This window comes from Grammomys surdaster, unplaced genomic scaffold (genome assembly GCF_004785775.1).
Source record: "Grammomys surdaster isolate TR1022 unplaced genomic scaffold, NIH_TR_1.0 125167, whole genome shotgun sequence".
Taxonomy (NCBI): Eukaryota; Metazoa; Chordata; class Mammalia; order Rodentia; family Muridae; genus Grammomys; species Grammomys surdaster.
Genome location: NW_021620060.1, coordinates 207,156 through 223,262, shown reverse-complemented (window position 1 = coordinate 223,262; position 16,107 = coordinate 207,156). Strand labels below are relative to the sequence as shown.

The 16,107-nt window shown below is 40.4% G+C and overlaps 1 protein-coding gene across 7 annotated transcripts in view; it reads right to left on the bottom strand.

Moving 5' to 3' along the window:
• Positions 1 to 16,107, bottom strand: part of Phldb2 (pleckstrin homology like domain family B member 2) — a 214,867-nt gene that overhangs the window by 41,350 nt on the left and 157,410 nt on the right. For all 7 annotated transcript variants that reach the window (XM_028785217.1, XM_028785211.1, XM_028785210.1 and 4 more), the window contains 2 exons: positions 12,266 to 12,409; positions 11,077 to 11,214 (listed from right to left, as the gene is read on the bottom strand). In XM_028785217.1, the coding sequence (XP_028641050.1) occupies positions 11,077 to 11,214; positions 12,266 to 12,409 (282 nt within the window). The remainder of the gene's footprint in view (positions 1 to 11,076; positions 11,215 to 12,265; positions 12,410 to 16,107) is intronic.

The following is a 16,107-nucleotide window of genomic DNA, read 5'->3' as shown; positions in this document are numbered from 1 at the left end:
AGAGAGAGAGAGAGAGAGAGAGAGAGAGAGAGAGAGAGAGAGAGAGAAAGAGAGAGAGAGAGAGGTGATTGCCAGATTCAAGCAGCAACAGAAGGGGATCAAGTAGTTTAGAAACAATGCTTAGACACTGACCCTGAAGACTCAAGCTTCCTTACAATAACACCTCTCCCTGGAAAAGATAGGACAGGAAAAAAGGAAGGAAGGAAGGAAGGAAGGAAGGAAGGAAGGAAGGAAGGAAGGGACCAACTGTGTGAAATGAAGGAGAGATCCCAAAATCCAACAGAGAGAAGAGGAAAGTGACTCACTCCATTTGATGATATACTACATGCAGTGGTGGTGCCGGCCCCACAGAGCCCCTCTTGAATTTAACACCATTTGAAGGGGAGTTTAGGCAAGAATCTTTCCTACTTAACTTTCAGTGAAAACAAATTCACTGAAATATGACCCTCATCAGTAAGTTAAATGACTTAGTATACCTTTTCTGACACAAATGGTCCTGTCAAAAGGACGAAGATTTCAAATAGTCCTGTGAAATTCCCTTTTCTGTACTTTTTTTTAAAATACAAACAGCCACAATTTCCTGCATAAACACATATCTAGATTCTTGAAAAAGATGTTATTGTTCAAATCTAAAACGTTGTGACATCAGCAGCCATCTGGGTTGAGGCAGGACTCCATTTTTTTTTAGGTGATTTTGAACTTCAAAGGTACTTTACCAATGCATTTTATTTTCCTCAAAATAACTGAACCCAGTAGTCATAAAGTTGAGAAGCCTGCCCCATTTATCAAGCTAGAATAATTCTAGCATAGAATAATTCAACAGCATTAACAATGTACAAGACAGTTCTCCCAAGCTTCAGCAGTTCATTTTCTCATTGCATGACTGTAGAAAGCCAGCTCACAGGTAACAGAGAAACTGTTCACAGAGAGCAGAATGCACCAAGTCTGCTAGGTCTAGTCACTCATTTCAGAACCTACATCGGTCCCTTAATATAAACAGCAATACACACACTTGCTGATCTCTGGCTAAGAAAATGTTATTTCCTGTGGATCAAAGACAGTGACACACCAAAGAAGCGTATTCAAAAAAGAGTTCTATTTCTAAATACTGGGTCATCAGACTAAGCAGCAACCCTAGTTCTAGATAGAAAATTATAAAAATAAAAAAGACTATGCATCATAATTAAATACTAAAGGGGCAAGACCTACCAGGTAAGTTATTCTGATCCAAAAGAGTGATGAGATATTAAGTAATATGGAAAACCACTGCCCTCTAACACAGGTCTCTGACCTGAAGACATTGCCAAATCATTGCTGTATGTGTTCAACATTTCAAATTGTTAATAATAAACACAAATAAACAACTTGTTAAAAAAAATACCTCATGTTTACACAGTGCCTTCAGTCTGAGATGCTGGAAGCGTTTCACAATTCCATACAAGGGCGAGGTTAAAAGAATTATGCAAGCAGGCACCATTAGAACCTTCTGCAGCTTCACAGTGTGTACCAGGAATGCTCTGACCACTACTTAGGTCCCAGAGCAAAGGCTCACTGGGGCCCAATGCCAGGGCAAAGGAAGCGAGAGGGGAAGGATGCACGGAGGATTAGAGGCAGGTGGGTTCAGACAGATCACAGAGGTGAAGTCACTCCCTGGGAGCCCTGAATAGGACAACTTGGAGCCAGAAAGAAACTAATATTCCTCTGCTCTATTGATAGAGCAGGAAACTACTAAGAGCTAAGGCATCGCCTTCCACAAGGAAGGAAAATACTATTCTAGAGTTCCAGGATTCTTGCTTTTCACATGTGAATTATTAAAATGGAGTGTCCTTCCTTTTCCCAGGTTTAAGAAAGTAAACGCTCCAATTCTAAAGACTATAGACATAGGAGCATTTTCCAAACTCCAAAGTAGAACTGAATATACTGTTTTAAAAAAAAAAAGATTTGTTTTTCTTTTAAGGTTTCAACCTATTTTTAAGATTATTAAATTGTAACAAACTTTGCTCTGTTTAAAAATGAAGTTATATAAAGATAGACTATTCTCCAAAAAAAAAAACCCAGTTTACAAAAGGACAGTCATAAATCCAAGAACAGAACAGCGTGACTTTACAGGCTGACTGCTCCTTTAGGGACCTTTCTTTGTTCCAGGTTTGCCTTGTTTGCTGGTGATGCATGGACAAAATTCAGCTAGGTCCTGCCTGTTTTGAACATTTAAGACAGATCTTCTGCAAGTTCCCTACTCATAAAGTTAATGGTAAGTTAGTTATAGATAAACTAAAGTAGAAATCAGTGTACAGATGTTGGCATGATTAATTAATTGTCCCTCAGTAACTTCAAGAGATTGTTTCTGAGACCACCAAGGTAAGCAGAGTCCACACATGTTCAAACTTTTTATAAACTGGTGTAGCATCTTCATGTAACTCACTCGATCTATCTGCATGGCTTAAATTGCCTCTAGATTACTTTTTATACTTAATACAATGCAGATGATGTGCAGACAGTTGTTATATGGAACTATGGAACCGGGCAGGGAATAATGACAAGAAAAGTCTACACGTGTTTAGCACAGACATTTGTTGTTTTTGTTTTAAATATCACTGACTCTTGATTAGCTAAATCTGTGGATATGATCTTCAAGGATGCAGACAGCTGGCTCTGTCTATTTGCCCATGATTTGTTCGTTCACTTAATAAAGATTCAAAGAGCTCTGTGGATAGACAAAGGGAGGGTTGCTCATGATCCTTCCACTGAAAAATGCTTTCAGACCAGGGGTTCGCTGCTCTGGTTAGTCACTGGGTTAACATAGCAAGGATTTACTGATCCTATTTCCAAATCTTGACTCGGTCACTACTACAGAGATATAAGACAGATGAAGGAACATTTCAAAAAAATCTCCTGTTTTTGTCCATGTTGCCAGGTCATGAACTTAGGCTTAGTTGTCTGGGACTAAGAGAAGCAATGGCAATTACAATTTCATCTTTCTAATGACACAACACTGTAATTAAAAAACCAATCAAATATTGTTCTCAAGGGCTGGGGAAATGATTCAAGTTTGAGGCTTTTGAGTTTGAGTATCCAGACATGTGACGGTGTCAGAATGTATCTGTGATGCCAGTCTGGAAAGCCAGAGGGCCAGTTGGTCTGTATGCTGCAATGAACAAAGACTGCCTCACACAAGGAGGACAAACACCTAAGGCAGCCTTCTGACCTCCACAGGAGTGTCATGACACACGTGTCCCCATGCTCTCATGGGAACACACACACAAAGAAAGGAAATTCCTAAAGTAATTGACTCTACTGTCTTAACTTCACAGCATAAAAAGGCTCTCTTATAAGTAAGCTCACAACTGTAGTTTCTTTTTTTTTTTTAATACATTCAAGTGAAATGCTTTGAGTGAATCAAGCAAAGGATGAACTGTGACAGACCCTACAAGGAGAAAGTTCAAGTTCAGGTGCCAGTGACTACTTTCAAATCATACAAAGACCGGGAGTGTGTATGCTTGCACTAAACAATTTGAATTTATATGCAAGAGTAGCCAATATTCACTTAAATAACTCAAGGCCAATCCACATAAAAGTACTTGTTTTTTCTAGATCTTTTGGTTAGAAGGCTCATGTAAGTTTTCTCTCTTCTCAGTTGCATTCTTAAAAGAAGAAACTGAAATGTAACTTGCTGACTCTGTGTGAATATCTAATAGCATACCTGTGATGGCTATTCCTGGTTACCTCTGGAGTAAACTACAATCCAGAAATGGAAGGCACACCTGTGATCTTTATCTTGAAGCTGGAACACACAGACTTCTGACCTGGATCTTGACATGAAGATCATGAGGGATATTTGCCATGTAAAGCTTAGGCCCAGGCAAGGTCTTTAATCCCAGGAGACTGAGGCAAACAGATCTCTGAGTTTAAGATCAGCCTGGGACAAAGCAAATTCCAAATCTAGGTGTAGCAATACATACCTTTAATCTGGGCCACACCTTCTGCTGGAGGCCTACATAAGGAAGAAGGAAGATGTGCTCTTCTTCACCTGATTGTTCTTACCTGCCAGCACGTCTGTTAGAACCTACTTCTCAGGACTCCAGGTTATACAGAAGGGCCAGCTGAAACAACTAGCCTCATGGGACTGAGCAACTACTAGATTCTCAGACTTTCCTTTCACAGTCGCCATTGTTGGGTTAGTTGGACTGCAGATTGTTAGTCATTACAATAAATTCTGATAATATATAGAGACATTACATAAATTCTGTGACTCTAGAGAATCCTGACTAATACAATACCCAAAATATCCTTAAATAAATGATAAAGATCATTTTACCACATGTAAGCTTGTAACTCTCAATAACCAGGTGCTTCAAAGTTACCCTGAAAAGATGCCAGATAAAACAAAGGACACCCACTTACATTTGACTTCAAATGAATAACTCATATTTTTGTGTCAGCACAATCCACGTTTTGCCTGAGATTTAAAGACTTGTTCTCTGCTTAGCTGAAACTCAAGCATAACCAAGTTTCCTGTACTTACACTTACTAGTTTTCCCAGTACTGCTAGCTTAAAAAATGGCATCAAGTATTAAGATCCACTTTTGTAATTGTCAAAAGTTCTAGCCCATATCACAGCACAGAGTAGGCACTCAGGCCATGCTAATGCATACAGCTCTGGCTCAAGTTTGAAACTGATTTAGCAAGGGTTAGATCTGTGGTCCAGAAGCCATGGGGGTTCTAGGATTTATTTACCTGGCATTTATTTACACAGTTAACAGGTATTCTGTGTATAAAAGCTAGATAAATCTGACCAGAGGACTGCTGTAATCAAGAAACACTAGAAGAAAATAAGTCCCATCTGGAATCCAGTTGGTTTGATCCTCAAACCCCATGATCAAGTTTCACTTGCTTTGCTCAGGGAGCTGACTTTGAAATGTAAGAAAGAGGCCTCAGGAAAGTACCAGTTCCTCCTAACCCTAACCATGACCTGGCAATGAGCTGCACCCCTGGAATTAACACCAGAGAGGAATGTGATCCAAGCTGATGCTCTTAGCCCTCCGACACCTATCCCCTCCTCCAACTCCAGCTAAGAAGGAAGGAAAGGGAGGAAGTGGTACTCTGGCAAGACAATAATGAGGAATAAAATGTAGCCACTTCATAGTAGAAATATTTGCTTATTGTAGAAAAGCTAGGACATCAAAGAATTTCAGCTTCCACTCAGGTAGGGACAGTAACCTATGCTTTAGTTTCCGCACAGTTCAGTGTGGATATTCGAGAATGCCCATGGTACCACACTGTGCAGGAAAAAAAAAAAAGAGTCACGTTCTAAGGAAATGATGGCTTGAGTTTTATGACTACCATCTGGTGATGGAAGAAAGAAAAAAAAAACTTTAGCAGAAGTAAGGAAGTGGGGCCTTTCCTTAAATATCACATTCGATTTTCAGTTCAAGTGACTATTTTACTTCCTGTATGCTAAGATACACAGATGAAGCACAGATAATCTCAAAATAGAGGAGGTTGAAAACCTATTTTTAATATGGTCAAAAATAGACAAAGACAGAAGAAAAGTATATATAACAGATATGCATGTGTATACGTTCTCACAAAATCAAGCTCTGCTTTTAAAGTAGGGAGGGGATACAGGGAAGGCAAGAGCCTTCTCAACCTTTCCAAACCTAGCCAGGGATTATGGAAGCCTGGGCCTATGGGACATGGAGCCTCCCCACCTTATCATCAAGGTAAACACTCCCCTCTCCTTTTCTTTGCTTGATTAGATGTGAAAGGGGATGAATGCTCTTTTTCTTAGTACATCACTAAGTGAACTTCCCCTCTGGGTTCATGTTGAAGTCAGGAACTCATATACGTTCAGCGACTTTCTACATTTATAGTGTACAATATCTGTGATATGATTACTATCTCAGAATAGCAACAGGCAGGGGGCCTTCATCTCAAAAGTCCACATGGAAATAAACTGACCATGGTTCCTTAAGAGGAGTGAAGGGCTAGACCAAGAACCAATAAAAAATGCTCAGTAACTATATAATAGAATAGTTTATCTATGTTTTATCTTGTATGGATAAGCACATGTATACTTGACATTTTATGTGGTATCATATAATTACAGTGTATAATATGTACAGTTTTAAATAAGCAAAGTAAAATACTATTCCTCAAATTAGATAAAATAAATAAAACATAAGACCAAGGAAACACTGGCAGTAATTTCATATCAAGATCTGAATTCCGTTGTGATATTACACACTTTCCCTGTAATATCTTCTTTATCTGCAAGAAACTACGGCAAGTGGCTGAAGAGAGAGCTTAGCAGTTGAATGCACTGGTTTTTCTTCCAGGGGACCAGAGTTCAATACCCAGCACCCACACAATAGCTCCTAACCATCTGGAACTCCAATCCCAGGAGGATCTGATGTCCTCTTCTGGACTTCTTGGAGATTTCACATACATGGGGCACAGACATACCTTCAGGCAAAACACACACACACATACCCGTGAAATAAAAATAAATACATCCCGCTCCCCTCCCCCAAATAGATGGAAAGTAGAACAGAATTACAGGATGTGCTAGGAGCATCTGGACCAGAGTTTGCCCACTGGGGATATCTTTTCGTGTTTGGCTTTCCTCATCCTCCTCTCTATATCTGAGCAAAGTAACAGGTGTGTGGAGAGGGAAACCTAATCCGAAAGGGCAAAGGCCATTTCCTCCTTCTGTCTTACACTCTGGCTCAACTGGCAGTGTGATTCCAGACCTCTGGCATGTGCACTTGGGCAGCCTAGCCCAGCTGTCCTGACACTTGGCTGTACACAGCTCTTTAGCAGGTGTTTGGCTCCATTTCCTTTGGTCATGCCCAGTCTGAGCTGGCTGTTAGCAGGGGAGCCCAAGGACAATACTCCCAAAACACACTGGGCAATATTTTGGAAACTACTACAGGTTGGAGAAAAGGTGGTAACAGTGCTTTCTTTATCACATTGGCCAGAGGGGGAAATCAATGCCTAACAACCCCTCAAGATGCAAACAATAAAGTACAGTGATAAAGTTCTAAAAGAACAATAGAGGGATATGCTCTCGACTTGAAAGCGCTAGGAAAGCTAAACTAATAGGGAAACTGTGTCCTTGAAGACAGAAACAAGATGTGGACTGTGTGAAAAGGAGATGGGGAAGAGGCAGCAGGGAATGGCCTGTGTTGGGACGAGGTGAGGTAGAGGATCAAACAATGAGAAACCAACCATGAGAGTGGTGTGAGTCATGGGGAGGAGGGTTACGGTTCACAGCAACATTTACATGTATATGGCATACCCTTCACTCCCTCCTAGAGTACTTGAGTTATGTCTAACAGAATCCTATGACCTAGTTTCTATTTTTAAAAAGAATTGCCATGGCTGATGTGAAGTGAATTGACCAAAGGTATGAAAAGGATGGACGGAAGAGGCAAAAAATGTTGTCAGTGGAGACGTAGAAAATCCCTGTGTCATAGATTAAGTGATGGTGAAGATGGTGCTAAAATCAGCATTCAGGTTTCTGCTCAAGCAGTCAGATGGGTAGACTTGAAAGTTCTTAGATTGAGAACATTGGAGGATAAGGTGAGGGGAGACCGGAAAACCAATAGTTCCATTATGGATATATTCAGTTGAAAACGTCTAGGAAATATCTGTGGAGAGATGTCAGGTAGGCTACACAACTTCAGGAAGAAGTTGCTGGCAAGAGGTCAGCATGTGTGTCAGCAGCGTACCAGGTCATTTGAAGCCATGGCTTCTGAAGAAACACTGGGATAATAAAAGAACTGAGTTCAGATCATAGATGGATACCAGAGAGATATGAGCAAGAGAAAGACAGCCAAAGAAATAGCTCGGACAATAAAGTGCTTGCTGGTAAAATAGAAAGATCCTCAAAATCCACATTAAAAGAAAAAATCCATGTGTGGTGGTACATTGGGGAGGCAGGGACAGGTGATCTCTGGGGCTCATTGGCCAGTTAGCTTAGTTGAATTGCAGGCCAGTGAGAGACCCAACCACAAAAAAGCAAGGAGGATAATGGCTCAGCAGGTAAGGGCACTTGCTGCCAGCCCCAATGACCTGATTCTGATCCCTGTAATGTACGCAGTGGAAGGCAGGCATCAACTCCTCTAAGTTGTTCTCTGACCGCCACACAAAGCAAGGCAGATGGTGCCTAAAGAACAACCTGAGGTTGACCTCTGGCCTGCACAGGAGCCTGTACACATGTCCACACACATCGACAACCCATTTCTCCTACCCCGATACATACACAATGCAAGAGAAAGAACACCAAAAAAGGCAGGGCAGAGAGCAAAGTTGAAGAAGGCAGGAAAAAAAAAAGCCATGGGAAAAATTCTCCACTGTATTAAATGCTACTTAGGAGCCTCACCACAAGAGGCTGAAAAGCACAGAGTGGGCTGGGAACTGCTGAAGACCTTCGGAGTCTTAAAAGGAGAATTTTGATGGAAGAGGAGAGTAAGCCAATTGGAATGGTAAGGCCGTTGAATCAGCAATTGGAGACGCAATGTCTGCTGGCAACATTGTTTGAGAAACTTAGAATGCAGGCTGAAGGAATCTGTTTATTTTAACTGTTGTTAGTCTAAGATAATAAAGGTAGCATGTTTACAGTACAAATGAAGTAAACTGGCAGGTTTATGCTGAAACACTCAAGACTTGAGAACTTGTTACGGGATGGCACTTGAAGGGTATCCAAATGGTGGCCTTTGATGAGAGGAAAGAACTTTCCTTAGGTAAAGAAGACTGACTGCTTCTCTCTGAGGGGGGCAGGGGAAGCCAGAAATTTGAACACAGACGCCAGAAATTCCTGTGTCAGAAAATGCTAGAACAAGCTTATTTATGAAATAGGATAATTCTGCCAAGCAGTGGTAAGTCACTCTCTCAGTTTGGCTGTCTAGAATACTTAGTGATACCATCTGGCTCAGTCTTTGTTTCCAACCCCCCTGCTCTCCCAGTCCTCTCTTGGAGCCCCTTACCCAAAGCCAGTTTCTGACATTTTCCACACCATGTGATGAGAGACAATAACTCCACCTGCCATGGCCCACTAATCCCCTAACAGCTGTGGATCTGGTCCACACCCTACACTCTGCTTCTTCAATATCCTGTCAGGAGGGATGAAGGTGGCTTCTGGGCTTCTTTCTGCCAAGGCTGCAGATCTCCAACTTAGGTCTTGAACACAGTGAAGCTTTCTCTGGGAAGTCAAACCCAGCATTAGCTCAACTTGTTTTACTTTGTGAATCTGATGCTAATAACGAGGATACAAAATGTGTCTATGCGAAGCCAGTTACATGGGTGGGGGCAGCAGACTATTCACAGGGAACATAATGACCCATTCTTAGGTCCCAGGGCACAAACTGCAGAATGAGAACTACAGTATAATTTAATTTAATTAATATTTTAAATAGTGAAAAACTAAGTACACTCCCCCCCCCCCAAAAAAAGTTTCTGGCTATCTCAATACAAAGTGTCTGAAAAAGATTAGTCGTTAACCAAGACTTCTGTATTTCAGTGTATATGTGTATGGGGGGAGGGGAGGAGACATCTACATGCCACTGCACATATGTGGGGGTCAGAGGACATCAGGTGTTAACCTTTCTCTTTCACTTTGTTTGAGGCAAGATCTCTCTGTTTTGCCACTGTGTTGTGTAATGTAAGCTAGTTGCCCTATAATTTTTTTTTGGGGGGGGGGATGTGGGGAGTGAATCTTCCTGTCTCCACCTCCCATCTTGCTAGAGGAAAGCTGGGATTACAGACACAGGGCTCCACATCTGGCTTTTCACTTGAGTTCCAGGCTGCCATGCTTGCACAGCAGGGTTTTTAACCTGCTGAGCACTGGTCCTGCTCCCTAGCCCCCTACACTAGGCTCATACAGTTAACCCTTTGATTTCATTGTTCAGCTACAGCAAAACCTGCCCACTATCTAAATATGTTCTTTGGAATTCCAATTGCTGATCTTAAAGGTGAATACATACGGTCAATAATAAGCAGGCTGGGCAGTTTAATTTTGACATTGAGGAAATCAGAAAATGAACTGGAATGTCAACACGAGCTGCCATTTCTGACCAAGTAATTCTGAGCTCAGTCTTTGGCAATGAGATCCATCACCCTCTTGTATGGACTCAAACAAATAGGAGCCTTACAAGGAAGTCACACGCAGTAGAAATTCTGCACATGAGCAGCAGAACTTACTCAAACTGGAACATTTTTTTTCTTTGTCTCTGACTAGTAGAGAACAAGGCAGGCAGAAAAAGAATGTGTTAAATCTCATTTGCTTCTTGCTAACCCAATTTGGAATTTTTTTTTTTAATTTTAGGCCTAGTTCAGCTGTTGCTAAATCATAATGGAAAAGGAATGTATACTATTGCCAAGAGGGGGGAATTCCTCACTAACAAACTAACACTTTTAATTCTAAGTACTGGAAACAGCGTTTTCCCTAGTGACTGTTAGCTCATATTCAAGTTGTAACCTGGAAAGCATAAACAAGACCTCATCACTGTGTCACCTGTGGTCTGTAGATTACTTGGCAGTGTGTGGGGACCTCCTCTGGAAACAACACCCTCTTTATTCACAGATCAGGGCACTTGCATTGGGGACAATGGCAAAGCCAAGGGGGGAGATGAATGGGAACCATTCATCTTATTAATGAGCAGAAAAGTCAACAGAAACGAGACACCTCTGTTAGACTATGTCCAAGGCAGCCTGCAAGGCATCAGTGACAAACATGCTCAGTGCACTAAAAATAATAAAATACTCAAAATTTAAAAAACACGGTAGAATCATAAAAGGAGAAATACCAATGGGGGAATAAAATAGAATTCACTCATCAAGCAGGACCAGACTGCCATGAGATACCCGAATTTCTCAGCATCTGGTGCCTGGTTCCTGGAATGTCTTTATGTTTGTTTGGGACAACAGAGGACCTTAGGACTTTTTTCTAGAGCCACATTAACCAGGAGCATGATGCAAACAGCACAAATCAATGCAATTTCTTTTAACACTTAAATTTCAATAGTTGGGACCCCCCACATTTCCCATAAAAAACACATTCTATTGTAGTCTGTTTACCTTGGTCTTCTCGCCTACGATGTTCTTTTCTAGTTCTGTGATTTTCCGGTTTAGATGATCTAGAATCTCCTTTTCCTTCATGAGCTCAGTCGTCTCGGATTTCTGTTCTCCATCCAAAAGAGCGCATTCCATATCCAACTAAGGACATAAAAGAAAGGTCAGAAGCATCTTACCTTCAGGAACCGCTACTCACAGAGGAGCAGGTTTAACAGATTCTCAACAATTGTTACCAACCTGCCAGATTGTAGGGTTCAGGGAGTCAGCATGAGACTTAGGAATGTCTGCCTAAGAAAGCCAAGGGACCCTACGATGTATTGGCTTAAAAAGCAAGTTAGTCAGCCACTTAAATGTTTTCTACTGTAACTTCTCTTTAGGGATATTCTGCCTGTTTGCTTAGGCTCTAGCTCAAGAATGAATTATCTTGGGTACAACTAGCTCTTGTTTGTCCCTAGAGTCTGAGGAGCAAATGTCATCTCAGCCTTATTAGAGAGGCCCACATTCCTAGAGGATTTCAGGGGGTACAAGAGACAACAGGTGAGGAATCCCCTCACTGTACTCTCAGGACGGTTGGCACCATCTGTGAGTGCTGACAAGCAGACCCCACCCCTACTCCAGGCAGAATTCTGTGTCCTCTACCACTCTATGATGGGAACATTAAAACTGATGCTACCTTTTACATCTATTAGACGAGCAAGTCTACAAAGCTGTTCTGAGAAGCTATAGAAAGTTGGGCTTGTGTTTAATTCATATATGCATCGCCTTATAGAATTGATCTGATACCAACTCATAGTAAGAATGCTCAGAAAAATGTAAGTTGGATTTGAACTGGAACACTTTATAAATACAGGTTAAGTTAAAATCAGAAAGCACATATTGTACTAACCAAAAAGGTTTAGCTAGATGTAAACTATGTTAAAGCTGGCTTTAAAATGTTTATGTTATCAGATTACACAGAGAGAGAGAGACACACAGACACACAGACACACAGACAAACAGACACACACACACACACACACACACACTGGAAGGCAGGGCACTCTACAAATGATTCCCACTAAATAAATCTTCACTCATGCTGACCTCTATGTATTCACCTCTCAGGCCTATGCCACAATGAACAGAAATATCTTTAAGCTGATGGAAAAAAAAAGAAACAGGAGACAGCAGATGTTGAGCTTCCAGTTTATACCTCTCGGGAAGATTCATCCATTTGGTCATTTATATCTTTGATTTTCTGCTCAAGTTCCTCAAGGTTGTTCAGAATCACCATCCGGGCATCTTCCATGGCAGCCAACTCCCGAGTCCTCTGTTCCTCACCTATATCTTCTGGGGTCTGTGTTCAAGGAAAAGAGAAATGGGTTATTCACATTTCAATTCTAGAATTTTAGAATTTTACAATATAGTAGACCTATGTAAAGCAGCTTCAAAGCTTAGTCTCTTCCTCCACACAGGTACAGGAAACATGCCTTGGAGGGCTACATGAGCTATATGAGACTTTTTGTTTTGTAACAGAACAAAATAAATCAGTTTACAAAGCAGTTTAAAAGTATGTCTGGGACAATTTCATTGAATTATGATGGATGTTTTTCTGTAAAGACTTTGTTCTACTCAATAACATACTTAAGTAAGAGCCAACAAACCAACCTCAATTCACAAATTTGTATTGTTGCTGCAGCTCAAAGAGATAAGAGGCTGTCCAGACTAGGAAGTGGCAAAATGTAGAGATGAGGTGACTTCTCCGGTGTTACAAAGTTCACACACACACACACACACACACACACACACACACACACGCACACACCCGGGAACCAGAAACAAGGCAAGACCTTTGACACTTTCCTTCAGAGGATCTCTCAGTAAGTCACAGGCCTCCTTCTAAGCTCCACCTATAGAAAGAAGCCTTTTAAATGTCCAGCCACGCTGCTAGGTCTTGCTGTCAGAGTTCCCGCTGAATTAGTATTTACATTTACTCATTTGCTTCTAATATGAGGTGGACATCAATTTTGTTTGTTTTGTTGTTTCCAAAGCAAGAATGCATTTGTTCTCTCATGACCATGCCACACAATGTGAAAGGCCACATGCAATACTGCTAGTGGATGGATGTCTTTCTTGTGTGTTGTGCTAATTCACTCTTTTTTAACCTTGTTTTACAGACCTTCGTCATATATGGCAAATACATCAACAGGGCTGAAAATAAGATACTTGTCACCATTTACTTCACGGAAAAAAAACAAGTTTCATGGAAAGTGATGAAAGCATCCAACACGTAGAGTGACAGTGAACTCTCATTGTCTCATCCATTTAATGATCAATGCTGAGGGAAGACACAGATGTTGTGGATGATGTACAAAGCCCATCATTCCCACTGCTTAAGAAGAAAAAGAGTACATTAAAAACACTTCTTCTCTCCTAGAGTTTGGATTAGCTATCTTGTGTGTCATCAGGAGGAGATAAAATTTTTCTGTATAAAAAGAGATGCCAGGGCTTTTCATCATATTATTTAACTTTCATATCTCCTAAAATAAAGTAATTTTTGGATGAGTAAATCAGTGATCAGATATTCTACAACTTAAATATGAAAACAGCATCTTGGTTAAGTAAATTCTTGAGGATTTTTCTTTAATAGTTACAAAGAACGTTCACAGGACATGGCGGTAAATGCTTATACTTCCAGGATGTGGGAAGCAGAGGCAAAAATATTGCTGATATTTCATGGTTAACCTGATCTACACAGCAAGGTTGAGTCTAGCCAGGACTACATAGGCAGACGAAGTCTCAGAGAACCAAACCAAAGCAACCAACCAACCAAACAAACAAACAAACAAAATTCACAGTAATTAGATTAACCAAATAGTAGCCATGCCTAAGGTCACCTACCAGGTTCATTTAATTTGTTTTCTGATACTGATTAAGAAAAATGTCTATCCTGTCGTATCCCATTATTCATCTATATTCTTCATTTCTTTATCTTATTTTGTAATTCCAAAAAGAGGCAGAATGACTACAAATTCACACATTGACCTGGTGTGGTGGTTTATACCTTTGACCCAGCATTTGGGAGGTAGAGGTGAGAATACCTCTATGAGTTTAAGACCAGCTGGGCTAGATAGAGAGATCCTATTTCAAAAACTAAACTAAACTAAACTAAACCAACTAAAATAAAATAAAATCTATATCTTAGTAGGGTAGAACAAAGGCACAGAGGCCTTTCAAGCTTTGACATTTGGGGTTTTTTTATTGTCATCTTAAATCCATTCTCTTACCAGCTAATAAAACAACTGTTGACCTTTCTGTCACAAAGAGTAAAGTTATTGTCTCAATGCTTTAGGTCAGGAGGAGTGTTTAACTGAATGGCACTCAAAGTCACTGCTCAGTAATCGCAGCAGGAAAGCCTCTGAAGGCCCATATCCTGTTGGGTTAACGTTGCATATTAAGTTTCTACTTCCAACATGGTTTAAATATATCTGTCACCAGTGGAAGAAAGCATTAAGAGAAGACAAAACAAATGAACAGTGAGCAAACTGTAAACTCTGTGGGCAAGGAGTGACGATAACAGGGGAAGGAAACACTAAGTATTTACATGATGCAAGGTTTTAAAAAAATGTTATCACAATGGGCATATTTAACAGATATGAGGTTACTCACTTCAATAAGTATACATAAGGGTTTTTGGAAGTTGTTGGCATATATGCAAGAAGAATTTAAAATCCGAATGCTGTAGGTTTTTTTAAGATTTATTTATTTTTTAATTTATGCCTGAATGCATCTCAGTGTCCAAGGGGGTAAGAAGAGTGTGTCAGATCCCCTTGAACTGGAGATATAACAGTTGTGAGTCATCTGAGGTGGGTACTTGGAATTGAACCCAGATTCTCTGTAGGAGCAGCAAGTACTCTGAACCACCGAGACATCTCTCTATCCATCAAACTGAATGTATCGTGACAGAATGGAATGAAAACTTTATTGTAATTCCATAAGTTAATGGAACAAAGAAAATCGGTGGAGAAGCAACCTCACGGCAGCAGATAGATAGCTTTAATTAATTACATGGGGATGAAGGATGAAAACATGAATGCAATATCCTTTACTTCAATGGTGTATTGTATAGTATTTTTATATCTAATCTTATAGTAACATAGAAATACATTCTTTCTGTAGCCATATTGCACATGAATGTGCATCAGTAAACATGGCATCTTTGAGGTAACTTGGTCTACAGAGAAAAAAATAAGAGAAGGTAGAGATAAGACAACACACATACACACACATTTTGTAGAGTTCCTACAGCATGCTTAGGTGCATGGCTTTTCACTGTAGATGGAACAATTACCCAAACTATGGATCAGGAGCTGCCTGTGGGTCCATTGCCTCAGGTGGTGGTAGATAAACTTCACAAAGGCCATTCGGAGGAACATAGTTCTAAGGAATTGTTCATTTTTCAGTGTTAGGTAAAGCTTAGTAAACTTCAGGTTTCCTAAATGGTGTACAAATCTTTTTAGAAATAAGTTTTGAGTGTTTTCTATGATCCTCTCTTCTCCACTTCCCACTCACCATTTTAACTAACAGCAAACACTGTACTTGGTTAAGCAAATACTCCAGGAGCACTGTTAAGGTAAGAACACCCGAAACAGTGGGCCAGGAAGTTTGTCTAAATCTTCTGTTTCTGTTCTTGAGTTAACCTACATCTGTATTTGAAAAGTCAGTGAAAACCCATCCCTTGGGTTTTCACCTGCTTATTTGTATTCTAACATGCTTGGCGGCAATCAAAGATGAGGTTGATGTTTCCTGCATCTACTAATACAGTCTGGGACAATGGACCCTGCACTAAATTCTAGGGCCTCCAATTACACAAGACCTTATTTGGGCAAATTAAAATCTCTGCCAGGTTCTGCTTGTTTTGTTATCAAAGCCTTCTCCCAGAAGACAGGCTTTAGAGAGAGTACACAGCACAGTAATGTTAACAAAAAATCAAAGCTGCTTTCTATAAAGGAGAAGAAATAGAAAACAAAAACGGTGTAAAGTCACAAATCTGTA